At 42.3% G+C, this 23,606-nt stretch overlaps 1 protein-coding gene across 4 annotated transcripts in view; it reads right to left on the reverse strand.

The window, feature by feature from the left end:
- SPEF2 (sperm flagellar 2) overlaps positions 1 to 23,606 on the reverse strand; it is a 100,110-nt gene that overhangs the window by 65,255 nt on the left and 11,249 nt on the right. For all 4 annotated transcript variants that reach the window (XM_083465656.1, XM_083465655.1, XM_083465654.1 and 1 more), the window contains exons 5-12: positions 22,008 to 22,148; positions 21,545 to 21,621; positions 18,607 to 18,805; positions 17,408 to 17,596; positions 16,221 to 16,408; positions 13,649 to 13,820; positions 8,031 to 8,250; positions 766 to 899 (exon numbers count right to left, since the gene is read on the reverse strand). In XM_083465656.1, coding sequence (XP_083321782.1) covers positions 766 to 899; positions 8,031 to 8,250; positions 13,649 to 13,820; positions 16,221 to 16,408; positions 17,408 to 17,596; positions 18,607 to 18,805; positions 21,545 to 21,621; positions 22,008 to 22,148 — 1,320 coding nt within the window. The remainder of the gene's footprint in view (positions 1 to 765; positions 900 to 8,030; positions 8,251 to 13,648; positions 13,821 to 16,220; positions 16,409 to 17,407; positions 17,597 to 18,606; positions 18,806 to 21,544; positions 21,622 to 22,007; positions 22,149 to 23,606) is intronic.

Below are 23,606 nucleotides of genomic sequence, written 5' to 3' on the forward strand. Positions count from 1 at the left end.
GGAAAGGGATTACAAATAATTTTGCAGAAGCAAGTGAATGAGAATCCCTCTCTATATCCCCAGAGAAACCAGGCAGTTCCCGCCTATCATGCTCCCATTATATAGATGGAAGCTGACCATTAGTCATAGTGCAGAGGTTGCTGGTCAGACAGAACTACTGGATCCTTTTCTACAACATCCCTTGGTTTAGTGACATATGTGAACAAGAAGGGACCAAAGATCTGTATGGTTGTTAGAAATGTGCTTTAATTCCAGGAAGTTGTTTGCTTCTCTGCATGATTAAGCTACTTAATAGCAGTTGCCATTAAATTTATTCTGTGTCTGATTATAGCTATTTTGTTTTACTGAATTCTGTTGTTGCATTTGATTGTATAGTATTGGTGTGGGTGGGTTTTTATATTTTTATTGCTCAGTGAACCACCCAGAAAAATTAGTTTATGAGGGGGAGTAATAAATTTAAGAAGCAAATAAATAATAAATACTGCCACCATGCATTAAAGTCACCTGAACCCATGTGCCCTGCTATATATCCCATCATCCCTGACCATTGGTGATACTGGCTAAGGCTGATGGGAGTAGGAGTGCAAAAACATCTGAAGGGTCAGAAATTCCTTATCTCTGCCTTAGAGAGCCATATGCTAACTTCCCACCTCCTCCTGAGAATTGAATGGTGCCACTACAGACTGATATAGCAAACACCCTTTTGGAAGAAGCACTAATTCAATTAGGCAGCAGTTTATTGCTCCACAACAAATAAAGACTTACTTCAATCTGATTCCTAGTAGGCACTTCCGATTCGGCTTGAAGAGGACTAAAATCATTTCCTGGCTCATTCTCATTGGCGGCCCGGATTGCCTCTGTGATCAATTTATCAATTGACATCACCTGGATATTGCAAACTGACACAGAGAGAACGCAGCTGATATAGGCTTAGATTTTAGAACACCAGAAGAGAATACTAGTGAATAAGGACGCCAGAGAATTCTGATGCAGACAGAGAAGGAAGCAGTCTGTGGTCAGGTATGGAAATCAGTCAAGCAAATACAATCAGGATTTTTCATCGAAGGATATGCAATCAATGAACCCTTTTAAACACAGTTTTGACATTTCCTTTATACTGAAATGAATGTAAGCTACATAAATAGTTACATAAGTTAGGTGACTCATTTTAGATAGCGGACAACAAGACAGATAACATAGCATTTGGTGGAAAGAATGGAAACAGTGCAGGTTGTGATGAATACAGGCCAGAATAGAAACTGCTGCTTTCTTACATCCATACTATTCAACAGTATCACATGAATTCTGTGTGGTTTTATCAAAAGCAGCACAGAGATTCTCTTAAGGAATCCTCACTTGCTCCTGATGAAGACATTCTTGACCACTGTGTTCTAAGTTATTCTTCATTGATGGACCTGAACCTATAAACATACCATGGGGAGTTGTAGAGCACATGCTTTGAATGATCAAGGTCTCAGATATAAACCTTGGCCTCTCTTGCCATTTTAATGTCAGGGTGCTGGGGAAATACAAAACCCCTGCCTTAGAGAGCTACTGCCAGTACAGATGAAACAATAAAAAGATAAACCAGAGGTCTGCTTCAGTATAAGGCAACTGTGGAGACCCAGAACATAGATCTTCAGTTCATAAGCGACTGTTGGGATAATGCACTATTAGGAAATTCGAAGCACATCTGCATGTCATGATAATAAGTCACAAATCGTGGCTTACCATGCATGAACAAATTACTTCCACTCTGAGCTGCCCTGCTCCTCCTGGCTCATGCTGGGTGGAAACTAGGGAGAGACAAATCTGGCAGCTTTGGTTTCTTCCCATTTCCTATTTCCCCCATCTTAAATTCAGTTCTCAACATTAGTGTGTGATTTTCTTTTTTGCTGAAGTCCTCATGAAAATTCACCACTATTTTACTGTGAATTTCTCTTAATACACCCATTTTTTGTATGAGCTTTTGCCTACTATACACATTTTTGCGAAGCAGTGCCTCCTAATCAAATGCATTTTTGTATGTTAGTTTCACTAAATCTTGTACGTATATATTCATTTCTTGGCTGGCGAAGCCAAGCAAAATCTGGAGAAGTGCAAATTTCAAAGGACGGCTGTGTTTCAATATGCACATTGTTTCAGAAAGTACAAATTGCGTAGGTTTGCCTCTAAATGCAAACTGAATATCATTTCTCCCATATCCCAAGTGAAAACAAACCCCAAACTAGGAATAATTGTTTGCTTTGCTCCAAAGGAACTATGGTATACAGTCAAGATGTGTTTTTGACTTACTGATTATGCTTCATTAGAACAAAACCAACCATGAGCCCTGGTTTGGACATCATGCTAAGCCACAGATTTGTTGGTTTCTGCTTTCCTTCACTGTGCAGCGAAAGGGCTTGTCACGAGACAGGTGTTTACATTCCACAGTCTGTACTGTTGGAGTTTCTCACGGGAAAGGGAGGCTGGATGTGACGTACACTGGTTTCCTGTTTTTCTCTGTGTGATTCTCTCCGAGCTGTTGAGGAGAGAGGATGCATTTTTCTGCTCCGGCAGAGGCAAGATGTCTTTCTGTAATATACCAGCTTTGAACTATAAATAAAGCAATATAGAGTATGCAGCACGTACTCCTCATCCTTCCGCTGGGCACAGGACTCTGCTTTAAATCAACATGTGGTTATGGGCTCCAGAAGTCGAATCGGAGTGCCGGCAAAGGATCGGAAAGCAGAGGGACAGATCAGATCGGAATCTGCTCTGCGCGTAAAAGTGATTGATGAGGTATGTGCTACTGCTCCGGGCAGCCTGCCAGCTTCTAGTTAATTGCTTTATGGCTGGACTTTGAACTTTTAAAGCCGTTTTGCCGGGAAAAGGCAAAAGGCTCCCAAGCACAAGTCACTATGCTGGGGAAATCGAAAGTAACTTTCAAGTGCGCTTTTGGAATAAAGCAGCTGCAGCAGTGACGCAGCAAGATTTAAAGCAGCATATATGATGCTGAAGGCTAATGCCAGAGTCATGATGGCCCTTCAGGATGCTTGTGGGATTCCTAAGCTCAACAAGAAAAACTACCACGACTGGGTTTTGTATGCAGAGGCAATTCTGCGGAAAGAGGGATTGTTTGAGGTGATTACAGACACCCCCCCAGTTCCAGTTACAGATGCATGGGAAGCTAAAGATTCCAAAGCAAGGGGAACTCTTACATTGATAGTATCCCCAGAAGAGCTCTGTCTATTGCGTGATAAGACCTCAGCCAGAGAAATTTGGCACGCTTTGAGAGAGGCTCACTTAAGGACAGAAGCTGGATCTACTATGTTTTACTTTAACAAGCTGCATAATATGGCTCTTGCTGAAGGTGGAGATGTGCGTTTACATCTGATGGAGATGCAAAATCTGAGACATGAGCTGCAACAGAGAGGACTCAACTTTCCAGAGGCTGTGTATTCTTTCATGATACTACAATCTTTGGGTTCAGGTTGGGAGTCTGTTGCAACCCAGATTGCTGTGCAGCCAACCGCTCAGCTGACAGTGGACTATGTAACTGCCGTGATATTGAATGAAGCAGATCGCCGGGGTGCTAGCTGCATGGGCAAGGGGGAGTCTTCACAGACGTCATCCCATAGTGCAGTGGAACCACCAGATGGCGCCAAAGCTTTGAAGGCAGTGAAATGCTACTCGTGTGGACGTCTAGGCCATATGAAGAGGGAATGCAGATATCCCAGGGCCAAGACAGAGCAGCGCAGCGAAAGCTCATCGCGTGGAAAAGGCCGAGGCAAAGGCAAAGGTCCGGTGTCTAGGACAACGCAGCACAAGGCTATGGTTTCACGCTTCACTCCAAAGGTTGCAGAGGTCCAGAAGACGTCTAGATCTTTCTTCGTTGTTGATTCAGCAGCAACCCACCATATGTGCAACGATAAGAGACTGTTTGTGTCTTTTACACCGCAGGAAGGTGCGATTCACCAGGCGGATGACCACACTATTCCCAGTAAAGGCTACGGAACTGTTGTTCTTCACAGTTTGGACTTATCGATACAGAATGTGCTTTACGTGCCAGACGCCAAACATAATCTCCTCAGCGTTGGACAGCTGAATGAGCGGAACATTGACGTGTCCTTCAAGAACAAGAAGTGCATCATCACAAAGAAAAATGATTATGTATTGCATGCTGAATATGTTGATCGTTTGTTTGTTTTGTATTATGATGATGTTGTGCAGGATGACACTTGTTGCATTGCAGGTTCTAACAAAAGTTTGCATGCAGAATGTATTCATGATTTTCACCGAAAATTTGGTCATTTGCATTTTGAGGCAGTATCTAAAATGCCTGCCTTGGTTGAAGGTATGACTATTAAACCCTGCAGGTACCACATGAAGTGCAAAGCATGCGCAGCAAACAAGGTGAAAATGGCTGCGAAAGGTAAGGTGTCTAGTAGGCAAGCTACAGAACCATACCAGGTTGTTCATGCAGATTTGGTTGGACCACTAGCCCCCTCTTTGGGTGGCAATAGGTACTTCATGGTTCTCATTGATGCATTTTCTAGATATATTTTTGTGTATAATCTCAAGCAGAAATCAGAGGCTTTTCCTAGGTTCAAGGAATTCTGTGCTTGGTTGGAAAATGTGCATGGTAAGAAGATAAAGACTCTTTTCAGTGATCGCGGGGGAGAATTCACTTCTCAGCAGTTTGAAGCTTTTCTGACTGAGAAAGGAATTCAACACGATTTGTCTAGTCCTCGCTCGCCATGGCAGAATGGACTTGCGGAACGGGCAAATCAGACATTGCTTCAAGGGTTAAAAACCTTGCTGCATGATGCCAATCTTCCAGAGAGTTATTGGGCCGAAGCTCTCTCGTGTTTTGTTTACAGTTACAATCGCAGGTTATCTTCAGCGATTGGTTGTACCCCCTATGAGAAGATGTTTGGCAAGAAGCCATACATCAAACACATGAAGATTTTTGGTTCTGACATGTGGGTTCACTCACCACAAAACTCCAAGTTAGACAAGCGTGGATTGCATGGTATCTTTCTAGGTTATCAGAAAGGGTCTTACAGAATAATGATGACTGACTCTAAGACAATTAAGCTCACGAGAAGTGTTGAGTACAATGCAAAGTGGGGGGAGAATGTGGGAATTTTCCAATGTTATCCTGATGACGGTGATGAGACTGAGGATAGTCAAAAGCAACCACAACAACCCACTGATGAAGGTTCTGAGTCTGAATCTGAAACTGAATCGGGTGATTCAGAGGATTTCAAGAGTGCGAAAGCCTCTATGCGACCCTCTGAAAGCTCTGATCAAGAATTGGAGGAACCATTGTTCACAATAGGTCGCTTTTCTCCTAAGAAGGAAGAGGAGAGTGTTGAAGACTTAAGGCTAATTCGTAGGTCACAAAGAGCCACAAAAGGCAAACCTCCAAAGAGATTTGCTGATGAATTTGCTACGATAGCAGTAACAGCTGTTAAAAGCTCCAAGAAGGTATTTGAACCTTCAAGTTTCCAAGAAATCCAGGGTTTGGATTCAAAGGAAGCTGAGCCATGGTTAAATGCCATGAAGGCTGAGCTTGATTCCTTAGAAAGGAACAAAACATGGGAACTAGTTCCAGTAGTTCCAGGAATGAAACTGCTTGGAAGCAAATGGGTCTTCAAAGCGAAGACAGATCAAAATGGCAAGATAGTCAGACACAAAGCCAGATTGGTAGCCAGAGGTTTTGCACAGGTACCAGGTGAAGACTATCACGAGACCTACTCACCCACAGTGAGATATGAGAGCATTAGGCTTATGCTCAAGCTAGCTGCAGAGGAAAATCTACACATAAGTCACCATGATATTAATACAGCTTTTCTGTACGGATCTCTGGATGAATCACTTTATATGCTTCCACCTGATGGCGTACAGGTAAAACAGGGATTTGTTTGTGCTCTGAAGAAATCCCTTTATGGTCTCAAACAAAGTGCACGGTGTTGGCACACAAAACTCACTGAAGTATTGTTTTCTCTAGGTTTTCAGCAAGGGAAAGCTGATCCATGTGTATTTGTCAAAGAGGAGGGGCAAAAGAAATTGTACTGTTTGTTTTATGTTGATGATTTATTATTCTTTTGGAAAGATGTCGCAATGTACAATAACGCCCTAGCTCAACTAAAAGAGCACTTTGACATGAAAGATCTTGGTGAGGTAAACAACTACCTATCTCTGGAAATAGAGAAAGATCAAGATGGTAACATTCTAGTACACCAGTCACGGAAAATTGCTGATGTGTTAAGCAAACTAAACCTGATGGATGCTAACACTGTAGACACACCGATGACAACAGGTTATCAGGTAGATGACACTGAAGAAGCATTTTCTGACACTACACTGTACAGAAGTGTGCTAGGCAAGCTAAACTTCATTGCCAGATGTTCAAGACCAGACATTGCTGTTAGCTGTAATTTGCTAAGCAGACAAGTCAACAATCCTAGTGTCAAGGATTGGAAAGCTCTGAAACGCATAGCGCGGTATTTGAAAGGCACTATGCATTACAGACTGAAACTTAACAATCAGAAGTCTGGTGGTCTTGAAATATTTGCAGATGCAAGTTTTGGAAGTGACACTACAGACAGGAAAAGTACGTCTGGAGTTTGCTACATGTACAATCAGGGTCTGTTTGATTGGTCATGCAAGAAGCAAACAACAGTTAGCTTAAGTACTTGTGAAGCTGAACTGAACGCACTGTCTTATTCACTTAAGGATTGTGAATGGTTAGTACAATTGTGCAAAGATATGAAAATTCCTGTCAAATGTCCAATCCAGGTTTACCAGGACAACAAAGCATGTTTGGCTTTGCTGAAATCTGAAGGTTGTAAGCAAAGCACGAAACACTTGCAATTAAAGTTGCAGCATGCTAGGGAATGTATTCAGAAGGGACTCGTAACGGTGTCCTATATGCCAGGTAATGAAATTCCTGCTGATATATTATCCAAGATTATATCAAGGGATCAACACTGTACCTATGTGCAGAAGTTGGGTTTGTACTGATATTGTACGAACACGCTGCCCAGTGATGTTCACAGAAAGGGGGAGGATGTTGGTTTCTGCTTTCCTTCACTGTGCAGCGAAAGGGCTTGTCACGAGACAGGTGTTTACATTCCACAGTCTGTACTGTTGGAGTTTCTCACGGGAAAGGGAGGCTGGATGTGACGTACACTGGTTTCCTGTTTTTCTCTGTGTGATTCTCTCCGAGCTGTTGAGGAGAGAGGATGCATTTTTCTGCTCCGGCAGAGGCAAGATGTCTTTCTGTAATATACCAGCTTTGAACTATAAATAAAGCAATATAGAGTATGCAGCACGTACTCCTCATCCTTCCGCTGGGCACAGGACTCTGCTTTAAATCAACAAGATTATGGCTTGCTTCTCCCCAAAGTGAGCAGGGAGGAGCAAAACAGCCCAGCCCTTTCATATGCAAACTGGATTTGGGAGTAATAGTAGTTTCATTTGTCTCATCAATGACTTAATTCTGCTCTTTTTAGTGGCTCCTAAAGGGACGCAGGTGGTGCTATGGGTTAAACCACAGAGCCTAGGACTTGCCGATCAGAAGGTCAGCGGTTCGAATCCCCGCGACGGGGTGAGCTCCCGTTGCTTGGTCTCTGCTCCTGCCAACCTAGCAGTTCGAAAGCACGTCAAAGTGCAAGTAGATAAATAGGTACCGCTCCAGCGGGAAGGTAAACAGCGTTTCCATGCGCTGCTCTGGTTCACCAGAAGCAGCTTAGTCATGCTGGCCACATGACCCGGAAGCTGTACGCCGGCTCCCTCAGCCAATAAAGTGAGATGAGCGCCGCAACCCCAGAGTCGGCCACGACTGGACCTAATGGTCAGGGGTCCCTTTACCTTTAAGTGCAGTTAACTTTCCTTGGACTGTGCTTACCAAGTCAAATTATGTTTTACTGTATCTCATTAATTTTTGCTGGGAGTTCAGTTGGCCACAAAGAAAGCATGAACACAAAAATGAATCAAGCCAGTAAGTAGGAAGAAGGATGTGGAGGAAGCAACAGCCCTACCTTCTTCCAAGAACTTTAAGCAGGTGCTTTTCCCACTGAAGTGCTTTCCCAAAATGCACCCCTTGATAGGAAATGGGGACAATACAGGTGGAGGTGGTTCCGGCTCCGGAGGATAGAAGAGTCCCAACAGTCTATGAATGATATAGCCCAGTATTGGGTTACCCGGTGGAGGTTTATTTGCTCTGATATCTTCAGGTGGGTACCACTCCTCAATCATTTTCTGTAACAAGACAAATCACAAAATAAAACCCTGCACATTTTCCATCCAGTGCTGCAGTAAAAGAAAAAAGTGGGGTACCAATTAAGATTGCAATTCTAGACACACCTATGTGGAAATGAGTCCCACTGAACCAGAGATAACTTCCATCCGAGTAAATATATACAAGCTGGGGCTGATAAAGTTTTAGAGGGTCTCTCTATACGCAAATCATCATGATGGTTTACAGCAATCCATGGCTAACTTGTAGCCTCCTCCAGTGGGAGTGATAGCAACTTTGTGGTGTGCAGGTAGGTAACACAGATTATAGAAAAATTGGGAATGGAGGATTTAACCCTTCACTCCCCATTGTTCCCTCCTTAATCAAATTAACACAAACCTCGACAGAAACATAGATCTTTGAATAAGTCTGCAAAGAAAAATTTGGAGATCTAGTCACAGAATTTCTGCCTCATGTGTTCTTGACCCTCAGGCTATTAAAAATGTGGTCCTGCAACTAGATATTGAAATCATGTGCCTGATTCTCTTCCTGTTAGAATCACTAGCACACACACACACACACACAAAATACAGGCAACAGCTAAATAGTTCTATGCTTTGGTCTCTAAAACCCAAGTGATGCCTCTGACGTATGATTGTCTAACAATCTATTTTAATTGTAACTCCTTTTGAAGGATGAACTACATGTACTCAGACATACTAGATGGTGAATATGAAGTTACTGTTTCCTACATCTAAACTGATGAAGATTCAAAACGAATACAGTTTTTTATTTCAACAAGCATAAGAAAGCAAATGACTTTACAATCCAAGACCACATTTCAGGGGGTGAACATGAGATAAAGTAAAAAGCCTACTTCATCAAATGTATAAAGTGTTGTCCTAAGCTGGCAGGCATATATGCACATGCGTATGGTGGAGGAAAATGCAAGCAGTGAAGTCAGTAGAAATGAATGAAAAATATTGATTATTTCCTTTCCCCTCTGAATTTACCGATTTTTTCTTTCTTTCTGCATCCATACACACATCTACATAGCTAACAACTTAAGATACTAGTTCATGCATTTACTGAAGCAGACTCTAATCCAAGGGTAGTCAATGTGGTGCTCTACTGATGTTTTTGGATTACATATCCCATCATCCCTGACCATTGGCCACAATATCTAGGCAGATTAAAGTTGGCTTTAATAATATCTGGAGAGCACCATGTTGGCCATCTCAACCATGATAGCTTATGCTATAATAATTGCTGCTTTACCCCCTGGAACAGACTAACATGGCCACCCCTCTGGAAATGGGGGGACGGGACGGGACACGGAGGGTGAGCTCTCTACCATAACTTCAAGAGACACGTTGACAGTATCTTGCTTTTCAGCTCCCTTAGAAGGGTTATTTTACTAAACTATATACACAGGCTAAAAGGCCCCACTTTCAGTTATCATACCTGACCAGTTCATCCATAACATTTCTGATTCTCCAAACCATTGTTTGCCTAAAACAACAAACTATAATGTTGTGCTTTCCCTTCAAGCCAGGATTGGAAACCAGCTTCAAACTGTAGTTTCTAATAGTGATTTGATAGGCAAGTTTAAAACCATAGTTTGTTGGTTCTAAAGAAAAGGCAAACTGTATTTTACCCCAAACAGGAGTAACTATTTGACTTTGAGTATATGGAAAGAAGAGGGGGGAGTATGAGGAAAGAGAGTCCTCTTCATAGCCTGCTTCCCCTCACTGTGTGCTGACGTTGGTCTAAAAACCTGACTTGTATTAAGCCAGAATGCATCTCAACTCGGAAACTCTACCTTAATGTCAGTTAACAAATCAAAGTAACACCCTATTTTCTTGGCTGTTAGCCTACGTTATGCCATAATCCCAGGTTTGGATGTAACTGGGAATTTTGGCTGAATACAAGCCAGGATCTTTGTGGCAAAGCTGGTGCACAACAGCCGGAGAAGGAGGAAGAGTGTGCGGAAAAGCATATCAACCAGCACTGAGTCACCATTTCCTGGTTGAGATGACATGGAAATCTTCCACACTGGGCCATTATCTTGTCCATATTGTACAACTCTGTGGTTTCTTCTTCGGCACACATCAGAGTTGTAGCTTGCCTTATCATAACCTGAGAAAGCCACTTACTTTCTCAAAGCAATTCAAGGCAAGGTTTTAGATAAGTGAACTCACCGCTTATCTCCTCGGCTGAGACCAGGGAAGGAGAAGAGCTATTGGAGACAGAGGATGATGGAAAGGAGCATCTGGGGGAGGCAGACCAGGGTGTGTTTTCATAGGACATCTCCTCTGCTCCCAGTTTGTGCCTAAGTACACAACTGGAAGCATGGGAACCAGTATTTCAGAGGTGAAATATGCTATAATGTGGAATGGGTTCTCCCCATATCCAGATCACACGCTTTCATGAAACTGTACAACTGGTGAGCAGTCCATACCTACTTGCATCTGTCATACAAAGAAGCAATGAGACATTGTTGACTGTGCCCTGTCACTGTGGAGTTTGCATGTCTCAAGGGCATTGAATGGAACTCCCCCAAAATTCTAAAAAAGGAGGTATTTCCATTCAGAGCAGCTGCCCAAGCTGAAAGAATGGAACAAGCACATCTACCTTGGAAACAAAGAATCAATAAAAAGGATAGCAGAGCTGCCATAAAGTGCCTAAGAGCTCCAAGACTGAACTACATCAGGGATGGGGAACGTGTGAGCTTCCAGATGTTGCTGGACTCCATCTTTCATCCGTCCCAGAAAGCATGGCCAATGGACAGAGATAGTATTTGTAGACCCACCAACATCTGGAGGGCCAAGGTTTCCCATCCCTGATCTACAGCATTCCAAGGTCTAGGGTGATGAGGTGGAGAGGAAAAGTCAAGAGCTGTGTTGGAGGTGACAGCTGGTCTGTGTCCAATATGCTACCCTTAACTGTAGACTAAATGGACCACTGGCCTGACTATGTAAAACGAGATTTATATACATCTTAGTGAAATAACTGCATAAAACAGCAAAAAATAACACAGCCATCAGGGCCATCCTGCAGTTTAGGAGCTTAAGCAAAATAACAAATCGGGGCAGTAGGCTTGTAGAAACTAGTTGCTGGGGAACATAAATAGGAGATTGCTCTTGCAGGCATATCCAGTGTGTGCTTCCTGCAGAAATTCTGGTTGTCCACTATGGAAACGGAATGCTAAATGGGCCTTTGGATTGATTGATCCATCCAGCAGGGCTTCTCTTACGTTACATTATGGAACTGCTTTTGGAGAAAAAGATGTAACTGAATACAAAATTTAAAGCACAGCAAAAACTAAAATAGCAGCGCTAAAAAAATATAATCAAGTTTAAATAGCAATTTAAGACCATAATTTTTTCTTTTAAAACTGCAGATTAATTAGGCACCAGGTCTGAGTGCCTCTTGCAGTCTTTCTTCTTCAGATCTGGTCCCTAAAATTTGGCTCCACAACTCTATTTTTAAGCATAGAGTCTGTGGTATCAAGATTACACATGGCACAAAACCACACTTTTATTTCAGCAGAACACTCTATTTGATAAGGGCTGTAAACACATTCTGTGATGCACAGCACAGCTGTACAACAGGACAAAAACTAAGTTATTGACCCAGTGTAACTTAGAATTTTCTGTGTTAAGGAGCAGCAGTTCTCTGTGACTTCAGACTGGAGTCTTCCCCACCCAGAGATGCCAGAGGTAGAATCTAGAACCTTTGCCATGCAAAGCACGAACTCTTCCAATGAGCTGCAGTCCTTCTCCACTTACAGGAAGAGTTGTTGGACTTCAACTTCCATCAGCCCCAGACGGTTTGGCCAATAGCCAGGGATGATGGTAGTTGTAGTCAAACAACACCAAGAGGGCCACAGGTTCCCCATCTCTCCCTCAACAGACACTTGGAGAAACATCTTTGAATACAAGAGAGGTTTCACAGTGGAACCAGCTATCTAGAGGGGTGGTTGGCTCTCCCCCACTGGAGATCTTTAAGCAGAGATTGTTGAGGATGCTCAAACCCTGGGGTTTCTTGCACCAATAAGGGGCTTGGTCTCTAGCCCAGCTCTATGGGTAGTATTCAACTAAGTTTTACTCAAAGTAGACTGATTAGGCTGAACTTAGTTGTGTTCAGTAATTTCAATGGGTCTGCTATGAGTAAAACTTAGCTCAATTGCCACCTTATGATTCTATGACCATAGTGTACTGGTATCATAAAGAATGAGCTTAAATCTACAAGCCAAACACATTGAAAATATTCTGTGGGTCAATTTAATGATAGCCAACACTACTGTGGTGTTGATGTTAAGTGAAGAGAACAGTCTTTGTTCTTCAAAGGAAATCCCTGTTGAAATATACAACCTATTATGAACAACAACTTTCACTTACAGGTGTTAAAACCTAAAAAAAAGAACTAACATGCTTTGTGTTGTTGAGGCAGCCACCAAACTCCTAATGAAGACTTACTACTTAGTAGAAAATAAAATGTACCAAAATAAATTGGTTCAGGATGTGGGCACAAAGAGAACGTATAAATGTGGTATTAGTTTCCCAAGCAAGATTTTTTAAAAACTCTATTACACACAAAGACTATTTGCAAAGATGGTACTGCATAGACTCAAATAAGCTAGTAGATCCAAACCCAGAAAAAAAGGTTATTTTCTCCCTCAATGCAGTCAAATTGATAACAATGGCATTTGGAGAGTGACTGTATTTTGAAAAAAATTGTATCATAAGATACATATATTCAGAGTTCAATTATATAATCATAGTCCGCTTTTGAAACTAAGGAGAGAAAGAAACATTATGTACTTAGCTATAATTTCTCTTCTTAAGATTCCTGCATGGAGATGATAATGATAAAAGCTCTTTCTCAGAATTGCCTTATATAAAAAGTAATGATATTGAAATAAGCTGATCTCAAAATACCAGGAATCTGACTAGAAAAAACTAATCCACCTTTTTATCAGATACCAATTCTGTTGCATGAAATAAGACTACTCATTCTGTGACAGACGTGGCGTTTATTTCACATTAGATTTTGTGGACTCCTTTATGTTACATTTTCTAGCACAGTGGAATGTACTACAATTTAACTTCTGCTGAAATAACAGCTATGTAACTCATTTCTCACAAATGTGTGGTGATCCTGCATATTGAGGTTACTGCATTTGTGTGTCAAACAGCAAAACAGTTGATGACAGCACAGCCTTCCAAAATGGCAACAATTCAAAGTATCGCCTAGTCCCAGAAAGACAGATTATTTAGTACATTTAACTACGTGGGCTAAACTAGTATAAACTATTATATGAAATCTATGCAGCATCATGGACAAAAGGTGGCAGTCATGAGCAATGATTTTAACGAGCTGCATTTTCTTCCACTAGGCCATGTCAGTTGGGAGTACCTTATATTCATCATAATCTTTTTCATCTAGTAAATTCATTTTGTCCAGTTCTACTAATTGTCCTGGAGTTGGTTCCTCTGGCAAAGGCATTTCAATCTCAGCTTGCTCATAAATCGGTTTCCCTTTTAAGAACAGCTCTTTCCAGTCACGCATCAGCTTTATTGGGATTAAGCTGAGGAAATCAAGCAAATATATACATATATATATTAATAAATCTGTGGTTAGATCGATTAAAGCATGTTTTCTAAGAATTACATGGATCAATAGCAACATCAAATAGGCAACGCAAAGAAAGAATAAATTAAAACATGAACTACAGTGCCGTCGCCATATTAGGAAGCTCTGTCGGAGGACTTAAGTCTGAGAGGAGAAACAGAGAAATAGAGCTGCTTTTATATCGTGGGTGAAACTCCTCAGAGGGATTTAAGAACGACAGATCTGTAATTAATGATGGAAAGAGCGATGTTATCTATGAAGGCGATGATATATGGAAACCATCTCGATTTGAGGATTGGAAGAACGGAAAAATTCACACAGGATTATTATTATTGGTGTTTATCAGCTTAAGCAGACTATCAGAAGAGATCATAAAGAAAAAAGAGAAAATATATGAACAAGATGTGATGTGGAAACAGCAAGATAAGACTGGATAGAATTATGAACTCTGTTTGGACTGATTTGGTCTGATTTGGACAATAATGCAGTAGCAAGAAGATGATCAGAATCCCCCTTCGGATCTTGAAAAATGGGTCCAACAAAATTTAAAATTCGGCTTTGTAATTCGGAATTTATGTGATGTGATTTAATTTGATATGATTGGCCGGTTAATAAAAATTATTATAAAAACAAACAAACATGAACTACAGTGGTACCTCGGGTTAAGTACTTAATTCGTTCCGGAGGTCCGTTCTTAACCTGAAACTGTTCTTAACCTGAAGCACCACTTTAGGGCCTCCCGCTGCCGCCACTGCGCAATTTCTGTTCTCATCCTGAAGCAAAGTTCTTAACCCGAGGTACTATTTCTGGGTTAGTGGAGTCTGTAACCTGAAGCATATGTAACCTGAAGCGTATGTAACTTGAGGTACCACTGTACTCTGAAAGGAACAGAATTCAACGTGGTTCCCATGTATTACCAAGCCAAAGTGAGTAAGCATGTGCATACATTGACACACTTCACTCCTCCTTTAGTTTTCCTGCTGCCAATGCTTCCTGGAGCTGAGCCATGCTTTGGCTTAGCATTACATGTGAATCTAGGGCTCATGGTCTGCCTTTCACGGACAAACCATGAGTGGCAGCAAGCCAAGAACAAACCTTGACTGTAGCTCATGGTTTGTCTGGAGCAAGACAAACCACAAGCCCAGGTTCAGATGTTATGATAAACTAAACCCAAGTGTTCTCTGTGGCTAGGAATGCTTCTTACCACTTCTGTCTGGTTTGCCAGTTCCTAGAAAGGAGTAGCTCATGTGTTGATAACCTAGAGGCTGGATTACTACAAAAAGGCTCTATGTGGGGCTGCCCTTGGGCTTGGTTTGGAAGCTCTGGTTGGTGCGGAATGAAGAAGCAAATGTGCTGATGGGGGAACATGGCTGACAACATGAGACACCATTGTAGAAAACATCTGCACTGGCCCAACTGAGGCCAAGCAAGATTCAACGACTTGCATTAAGGATTTTTAATTAATTTAAGCCCTGAACAACTTAGGGTCTCTTACAGACTGCATGTACCATTATATCCCACCTTGATCACTGAGATCATCTGCAGGAGCATCATTCAATATCCCCCAAATTGGCGAGACTCATTTGACAGCAACAAGAAACTGAGCCTCTAGTGTCATTGGCCTAGTCTTCTGGAAGACTCTGCCAATAAAGGTTCAGCAGGGACCTTCTGTTTAAACTTTAAAGCACCTGTTGAAAACTTTCCTATGCTGCCATTCTTACACTGACAATGAACATACTAACCTTCTGCAAAAGCTGATTTTAAAATGTGTATATGGTTTTTATTGCACGGTTCAATGTATGTTTGCGGTAAACCTCTGTGATATGTACATTTTTTAAATAAATTAATTAATAGGAGATAAACTTGCAAAATGGCTTTCTCTTGACATGCAAACTATTATGAGAAACATGAACTGCATAACAAAGAAAGAGCAAATCACAAAGTTACAAATATACTGGTTTCTTACATAATTAAATGTACAGGATTTTTTTTTCTTTTTAAAAAAATAAATGACTAATGATATCACCTAGGTCAGTGATGGAGAATCTGTAGCCCTCCAGATGTTGCTGGACTCCAACTCCCATCTGCCCCAGTCAGCTTGGCCAATGGTGAGGGATGATGGGAGATGAAGTCTAAAAGGATCTGGAGGGCCACCCATCCTGAATCAGTAAGTGTTTGGACTTGGTTGCAGATTGTTCTGCCTGTGGCGTCTTGGCTGCTTTACTGTCCAAACTCTTGGGGCTCTTAATGAAGAACGATCTATTTCTGCAGCTTTGGAATGAGTGTAAAACATTTACTTTCCCCAGTTCAGTGGGGGGTAAACCAAGCCAAGTCCCGCCAGAATAAAACAACTTACTTGTTTGTCAGCGTTCGATATTCTCCTATTTTAGTTGATAAGTCAATGATTTGCTCAACCACTTCCCAACAAATTGAATAGTGCTTCTGATAGCGATCTTCAGCTCTTCTGGCAGCAAGCATTGCATGCAGCTGTTTTTCTTTCAGGGCCTGTTCCTCCTGCTCAATTTTCTCTTGCTTTGCAAGAGCCTAAAAGGAGTTGGACAAAAAAAGTAAGAAGAATGTCATCCAAATTTCATGATCCCTGGCCACAGTCCAAAATCCATGTGATCTCACGTGACTTCCTTCCACTGCAAACGTTTTCTCTCTTAATGCCTGATTAGAGGAGTGCTGCAGAATTTCAGTGGCTGTGGGTCTGAGCTTACTTTCTCACTGTGAGATGACCAAGAGTGGTGTGGTGCATTAGTGACTAGCATAGTGGGGCCGGATTGCTGACCTGTTTTCCCAACGCTGCACATTGCTGCTAATTACTGTTAGGGGAAAGGGGAGGGGCAAGCCAATAGGGAGCTCAGGGGGAAGCCTGGGCTGTTTGTTTGCCTGCACAGTGATGACTAGAAGCCAACACATACAAACATAGCACTGCTATGTGCACTCTGTAAATTAGCTGTAACCTCTACATGGGACAAATCTCCACCTGGCAGCACAAGATGAATGCATTCACATCCACAATGCACACCATTCTCAGCACTTTCAAGCTGCATTAGAATGCAACCAAACCTAACACTTTGTATGCATATATGCTACAACAGCTCATGCTTGTCAAAAAGATAAATAAAAGGCTTTGCTGTATTATTATTATTATTATTATTATTATTATTATTATTATTATTATTATTTTGTTCTGGCCTTACATCCTCTAATTCTGGCAGCAGGCTAAGAAAATAATGTTCTGGCCAGGCTTACAAAGTTGCTTCCCAGCCTAAGGGAAACTGGTATATTGGAGGAGTTGATAACCTTCCGCTTCCACCAAACACTAAGATTCAGCCATTTTCTGTGTCCTTCTATTCTGCTGATTACGTGGGTTTCTTTGGCAACAAGTTGGAGCACTTTAACCATATACCTCCAAAGCATCTTGAAGGCAAATTCAAGTCGGAATAAATGCAATTGCGAATGTAAGAGACAAGACAGACCAAGAGCTTTCTTTTTTAAAAAAAGATGATGATGGAAGAGAAAATAATGAATGTTTACCTCCTCTCTGTCAAGAGCTTCTTGGAATTCTTTGAGCCGTCTCTCTTCAAACTGCTTTTCTCTGTAAATCCTGTTCTGCCACATCACTTCTTTCTCGTGCCGCACGTGCAGCAGTTGCACAGCGATCCTCCGCTCTTGCTGGGATTGTCTCATTAGCCGGTTGATGAGCTGCTCTTCTCTATATGCCTCCTGAAATAAAATTGAAAGACAACCTACGATAGTATGCTTAACTACTTCCACCCCTTGCTATGTATGAAAAAAGCAAAAGAAGAAACTGAAAATCCATGGTAGGGCCTAAATTAACTTACTTGCGAGTAAACTCAATTGAACTGAGTGGGACCTGCTTCCAAGCAATCACACATAACTTTACACTGCACATTAGATTACCCCTTGCTAAGTGCTAAGGAGGAGCCCCTGCATGTAGTCTGAAAACTGCTACAACTGCTGCCCTTTGAAGTTTCAGCATCGTGTCAGCTTTTTCTTGCTACCATTTTGCTTAATATTAAGCCTGACGAGGAGCTCTGAAGAACAAGAAGGCTTGTCTGCAGTTTTGGTTGGACTCCATAAAAACTATGCTTCCCAGCCAAAGGAATACACACAGCAGGAAGTTAACTCTTTATTGTCAAATATAACATTGCTTCTACAGCTCTGGATGCTTACACACACTATTCCCAGGTTTGCGCTCCATGGAGCAGTTGCAGCAACAGGGGGCCAGTCCCCGTCCACCAGCTTATGTATCTTTGCCCGACCAGCTGCGCACAAGCAGCCAGAGACTATGCCTATGTGCAAACTTCCTCTGCTCATCCCTTTTCAATCCCCTCCTGGTTCTGGGAGACAGTGGAGCAGGAGAGGGTGGGGAAGTTCCCGGCCCTTCACTTGCCTGGCCTGCCTCTCCCTTCTTTTCTGATGCATCCTGTGCTCCACCCTGCAGCTCTGAAGCTTTCCCTCCTTCCAACTCTTGCCTCTTGGCTGGTACAGCTCCCCGCAAATCATTGATCCCCACTCCCAAGTCAGACTCCAGCCCCCTTTTCCGGTGCACACTTGTCAGTGTCCTGTCAGTTCCTGAAAATGCCCAACTACAGATTTCCCTCCACTAATAGGCCTCACTATGGTAGTTGTGTATCTTAGCACAAACTGATAACTCGCTGCCACTTTGTCAGTGTGTAACCCAAAAATCTAAGGCAGTACCCCTAACTCACTTCTTGTGCTTCATGGGCTATTAGTTGCTCCCTTAACATCTTCCGTCGTCTTTTCTCCCGTTGTTCGCGGGCAAAGGTATCCTCCTCAAGACGTTTCTGAATTTTCCTGATATATTCATCATCTGAGTAGGTGTTCAACAGGTCAGTGATGGCTGGCGTTGTATCCAGTTCCTGTGAAGGCACTGCCGAATGCACCATGCTAAAATAATAATTGGGGGCATCAAGTGTTATATAAATATCTATATCAGGCACAAAGGAACTGCCACCAATCTGTTTCATCAAATGTTGTGACTATTGTCAATGATTTTCACAGTGCTGTCAATCCTTTCACAGAGCTTTATAGAGTTACATAGTGTTTGTGTGTGGAATCAGAGCATTTCAGGAAGCAACTCTCCACTCTTGCAGCTTCAGCCTCCTATGGCTCTCCAGGGCCATCTTGCCCCCATGATGCCTTGCTCTGAGGAAGGGTTCTATGTCACAGATGTGGTGCCCTTCTTCAGAGGGGAGGTACTTTGAGGTGAGAAGACCCAGGAGACCTATAGGAATTCCGCAACCACCTTGCGAAGGTGGCAGAAACTGTTTAAAGAAAGGAGAAGCATCTGTTTTTTACTTACATGCTTCTATCTTCCTCCAAAGTCTTTAGGACTTTAAAGTTCTGGGTGTTAGGACATAGTTCCATTCCACCTTAAAAGGTAAAGGCATGACTGTTGTGTGTCACATGCCTGTTTACTTCCAGCACAGTCTGCTGGGAACTTCCATTTTGTATATTGCTTTTGTATTGCTAATTAGCGTGCTTGGTAGCTTCAGAAGGCTACTGAGGCTTGAGTCACTGATTGATTGATGCTGTTCCGGGAACCGGTGATCGCCTGGCTGCCGGCCGGTGGCTGGAGCCAGCGTCTCCTCGGCAGTATCCCAACACTGGGAGCCTGGGCTCTCTCCATTTTACTTCCCTACCACCCTTTCGAAAGTGCTAAAAGCATAACATTCAACAAAAAGGAGGCAGCTGCTGTCTCATGGTGCTCAAGTGTGAAACTAGATGCAATGCTAATCATGTGCCTGGCCTTTACATGCTTGGGTTTTTTGTTTAATATGTAGGGGATGTGCTGGGTGCTAGGGGTGAGGGCACACAATTCAGATTGGAAGTGGGTGGGTAGGTGATGGAGGGAAGAGAGGGTATTTAGCTCTTTGATTGTTTCATACAGTTTGTGGCTCTTATAGATGATTCAGTTATTTTTTTGAATTTTAATTTTAATTGTTTAAGTCTTTTTGGAAATTGTCCTGGGAATATGACTGAAGGGCAGTATATAAAAAAGAAGATCAGCATAGCTCCCCTATCATCCATTTGCTGCACTTGATTGAACCTGTATCGAACATGAACTGCTGGTGCATAAAATCTATTGGCAGAACAGCTTTTTAAAAAGTATCTTCAGGGGAAAGGAATATACTGTTGAAGTTCAGGATAAATCATCACTAAGGGATGATACTGAAAATGGTTCAGACTTCCAAATGGAAGAGAGGGTTAGGATTAGACAATGAAAGTGGATGGAGTGATCCAACAGAGCACACATGGTATAATAAGACTTTCAGAAAGCTTTTGATAAAATCGCTGGCCGAAGACTCCTGAGTAAATTTAATAGTCATGGGATAAAAGGACAAGTCGTCTTATGGATGAGTAAAAGCTTAAATAACAGGAATTAGAGAGCAGGTTCTCACAGTGGGAGGATGTAACAGCTGAGGTCTCAGTGTTCAGTACAGTGGTACCTCGGGTTACATACGCTTCAGGTTAAATACGCTTCAGGTTACAGACTTCATTAACCTAGAAATAGTGCTTCAGGTTAAGAACTTTGCTTCAGGATGAGAACAGAAATCTTGCTCCAGCTGCGCGGCAGCAGCAGGAGGCCCCATTAGCTAAAGTGGTGCTTCAGGTTAAGAACAGTTTCAGGTTAAGTACGGACCTCCGGAACGAATTAAGTACTTAACCCGAGGTACCACTGTATTGGTCTCTGAAGTAAGGGGTGAGCAATTAAGTTACTAACTTTGTTCATAATAATAAATTGCTCAGGGTGACAAGAACAGAAAAGGATTGCATAGAGCTCGAGAAGGTTCTCTCCAAACTGGGTTAATGGTCAGTAAAATGCCAAATGCAAATCACTGTAGGCAAGTGTAATGTGATGTACATTGGGACAAACGGCACTAACTTTACATATATCCTAATGGGGTCTGAACTGGTGAGAGACTAGCCACGAAGGAAATATTGGGATCATGCTGAAAATGGTAATTGAAAATGGTGAACCAGCGTGTGGCAGCTGTGAAAGATGCAAATTCCACATCGGTGATCATTAGGAAAGGAACTGAAAATCATACTGCCAATTATAGTTAGTGCACTTGGAATACAGTTCTGGTCAACACACTCAAAAAAGAATATTGTTGAGCTGGAAAAGGTTCAGAAAATGGCAACCAAAATTATCATGAACTAGAACAACTCCCCTATGAGAAAGAAAACTTGTCTTTACAAAAAAGACAAGTAAGGGGTATAGCAGGATATCTGGGGTGTAGAAAGTGGACAGAAAGGTTTTCATTTGAAGTCCTACAATTGCTTTAGGAACCCCAAGATACTGTGGAGTGGAAATATATACCAAAATTCTTAAACTGTATATATCACTCCAATAGCATTTGTATAATAAACCACAAGTCAATATAAAGTACTTCCAACAAAAAATTAAAACGAAGAAGGCAATGTTTCCAGCAAGCAGAATTTAATGTCAGTGCAGTAACTTCCAACACATTTTATCTGCCCATCTGCATGACAAGCTATTTGCCTAGAAAGAATGCTTATTAACCAGGTGACTGGCAGCTTCAAGACTGGGAGACCCTCACTTGCTTCAGTTTCCACGTGGAACAGCAAGTCTACCCAGAAGTCACTTGTTCCAAACATTACCTCTCAGTGAGCCTGGTAGGCATGCCACTCTCTTTCTTCATCTGCTTTTCAAACTTCTTAATTTCTGCATAGGTGATCTGAAAAACAAGAAGGCACATCTGAATTTCCTTCCTTTTGTTCAATACCCTGCAACACAGGGGAGGCATCTTCTTCAGCTCAAAGGCCACACACCCTCACAGCTAACCTGCCAGGGTCCCCAAGCCCCTTCCCAAGAGCTATTCTACCAGAATGCTACTTACACAGACATGCACACATTCTTCAAACATCATGGTACACAATGGATGATTAATTCCATAGATACATAACTGATAATTCTACAAACACTTCCCCCCCTCCGAATCACATTAAGCAGACTTTGTTTCCAAGTGGAGGAATTTGGGATGCGGTGCCGGAGCAATGAATACTTAGTGAATTCCACTGCCTATGATTTTTAAATTTCCAGTTCTAAAAGTTCAGAACTTACCTCTGCTTCCTTCCTCCTCCTCATAATCTTTTGGTCTTCAATTGCCTTGACGGGGCGCTGAAGTACTGGTTTGGGAATCTGGATAATTGCTGCATGAATTTTAGCCATTATTTCATGCTGCCTTCGATTTTCTACCATTTTCTAAATATCCAATGAGAAGGTAATGAGCTATTTAAAACTGGCTACTGACTGTTAAGTATTAATTACCCACAAAGCGCCATCATTTTCGAGTCACTTTCTGCCCACACAAAGGTCACAAACATATTACAAAATTGGGAGGAGTAAATAATGGGAGCTTTTTTGTTTAAAAAAAACCAAAGCAAAAAGAAAATGAGATATTATGAGAAGTTAAAGGGCTTGTAATCACTATAAACAGCATCTCAAATAAGTTCGCTATTTCTTACCATTTGGCATTTGTTACATGTTGGACCCCTGGACGGTTAAGTCCAGACAAAGGCGACTATGGGGTTGTGACGTTCATCTCACTTTCAGGCTGAGGGAGCCAGCGTTTGTCTGCAGACAGCTTTCTGGGTCATGTGGCCAGCATGACTAAACCACTTCTGGTGCAACGGAACAACGTGATGGAAACCAGAGCACACAGAAACGGTGTTTACCTTCCCAACACAGCAGTACCTATTTATCTGCTTGCACTGGTGTACTTTCGAACTGCTAGGTTAGCAGGAGCTGGGACAGAGCAACAGGAGCTTACCCCATCACGGAGATTCAAACCGCTGACCTTCTGATCGGCAAGCCCAAGAGGCTCAGTGGTTTAGACCACAGCGCCACCCGCGTCCCTATTTGTTACATAAGAACATAGGAAACTCCCTTATACGGAATCAGACCACTGGTCTATCTAGCTCAGTACTGTCTGCACTGACTGGCAGTGGCTCTCTAGGGTTTCGGGAAGGAGTCTCTCCCAGCCCTACCTGGAGATGCTGGGAACGGAACCTTGGACCTTCTGAATGCAAAGCAGATGTTCTACTTATGAGCATGCCCAGGGGTGGCTTCTCTGCAAGCAAATGATGGGCCGCAGGGTAGTGCAAGTCACACAGAGCCCTGCCTCCTGTTTGTCAAGTGCTACCCAGGCTGCGATAGGACATCCTACCATGTCACACAGGAGGAACTTGCTGCTGGATGTGGGATGGCACATTCCTCCCAACCTACACGGTTTTCACACTTGGTGGCAGTATGCAGCATCTTCAGGCAATCACCGGGGTCTGAGTGCCCCAGTGGGTTGCTAGTCTTAACACAGGGCCCACCGTTAGCCGACAGCTACTCTGTACTCCTCGGGTGAGAAAGCTTGGAGAAAACTGAAAATGGTGGCTCTAAGCTGCCCATAATAATGGCAGCTATACCTACACAGGGGGCCCCACAAGCTAGCACTTTGGCACGTGCCCCCTCAAAACCTGGTGCCTGTCCTATTTACTTTAATAATCACAGAGTAACAAGCTGAACAGCTATAATGAATATGTAATTGAAAAGTAGTCTGCCACCTCATGCAAGTGCACTGGAAGTGTGACTCAGCGTAAGTTGAAAAATTGTTATTTATAAAAACGCCTTTTTAAATTTCCCATAGAAACTGCAGCTAAATAACATGAT

The sequence above is a fragment of the Podarcis liolepis genome (assembly GCF_965112155.1).
Source record: "Podarcis liolepis genome assembly, chromosome: 11".
Taxonomy (NCBI): Eukaryota; Metazoa; Chordata; class Lepidosauria; order Squamata; family Lacertidae; genus Podarcis; species Podarcis liolepis.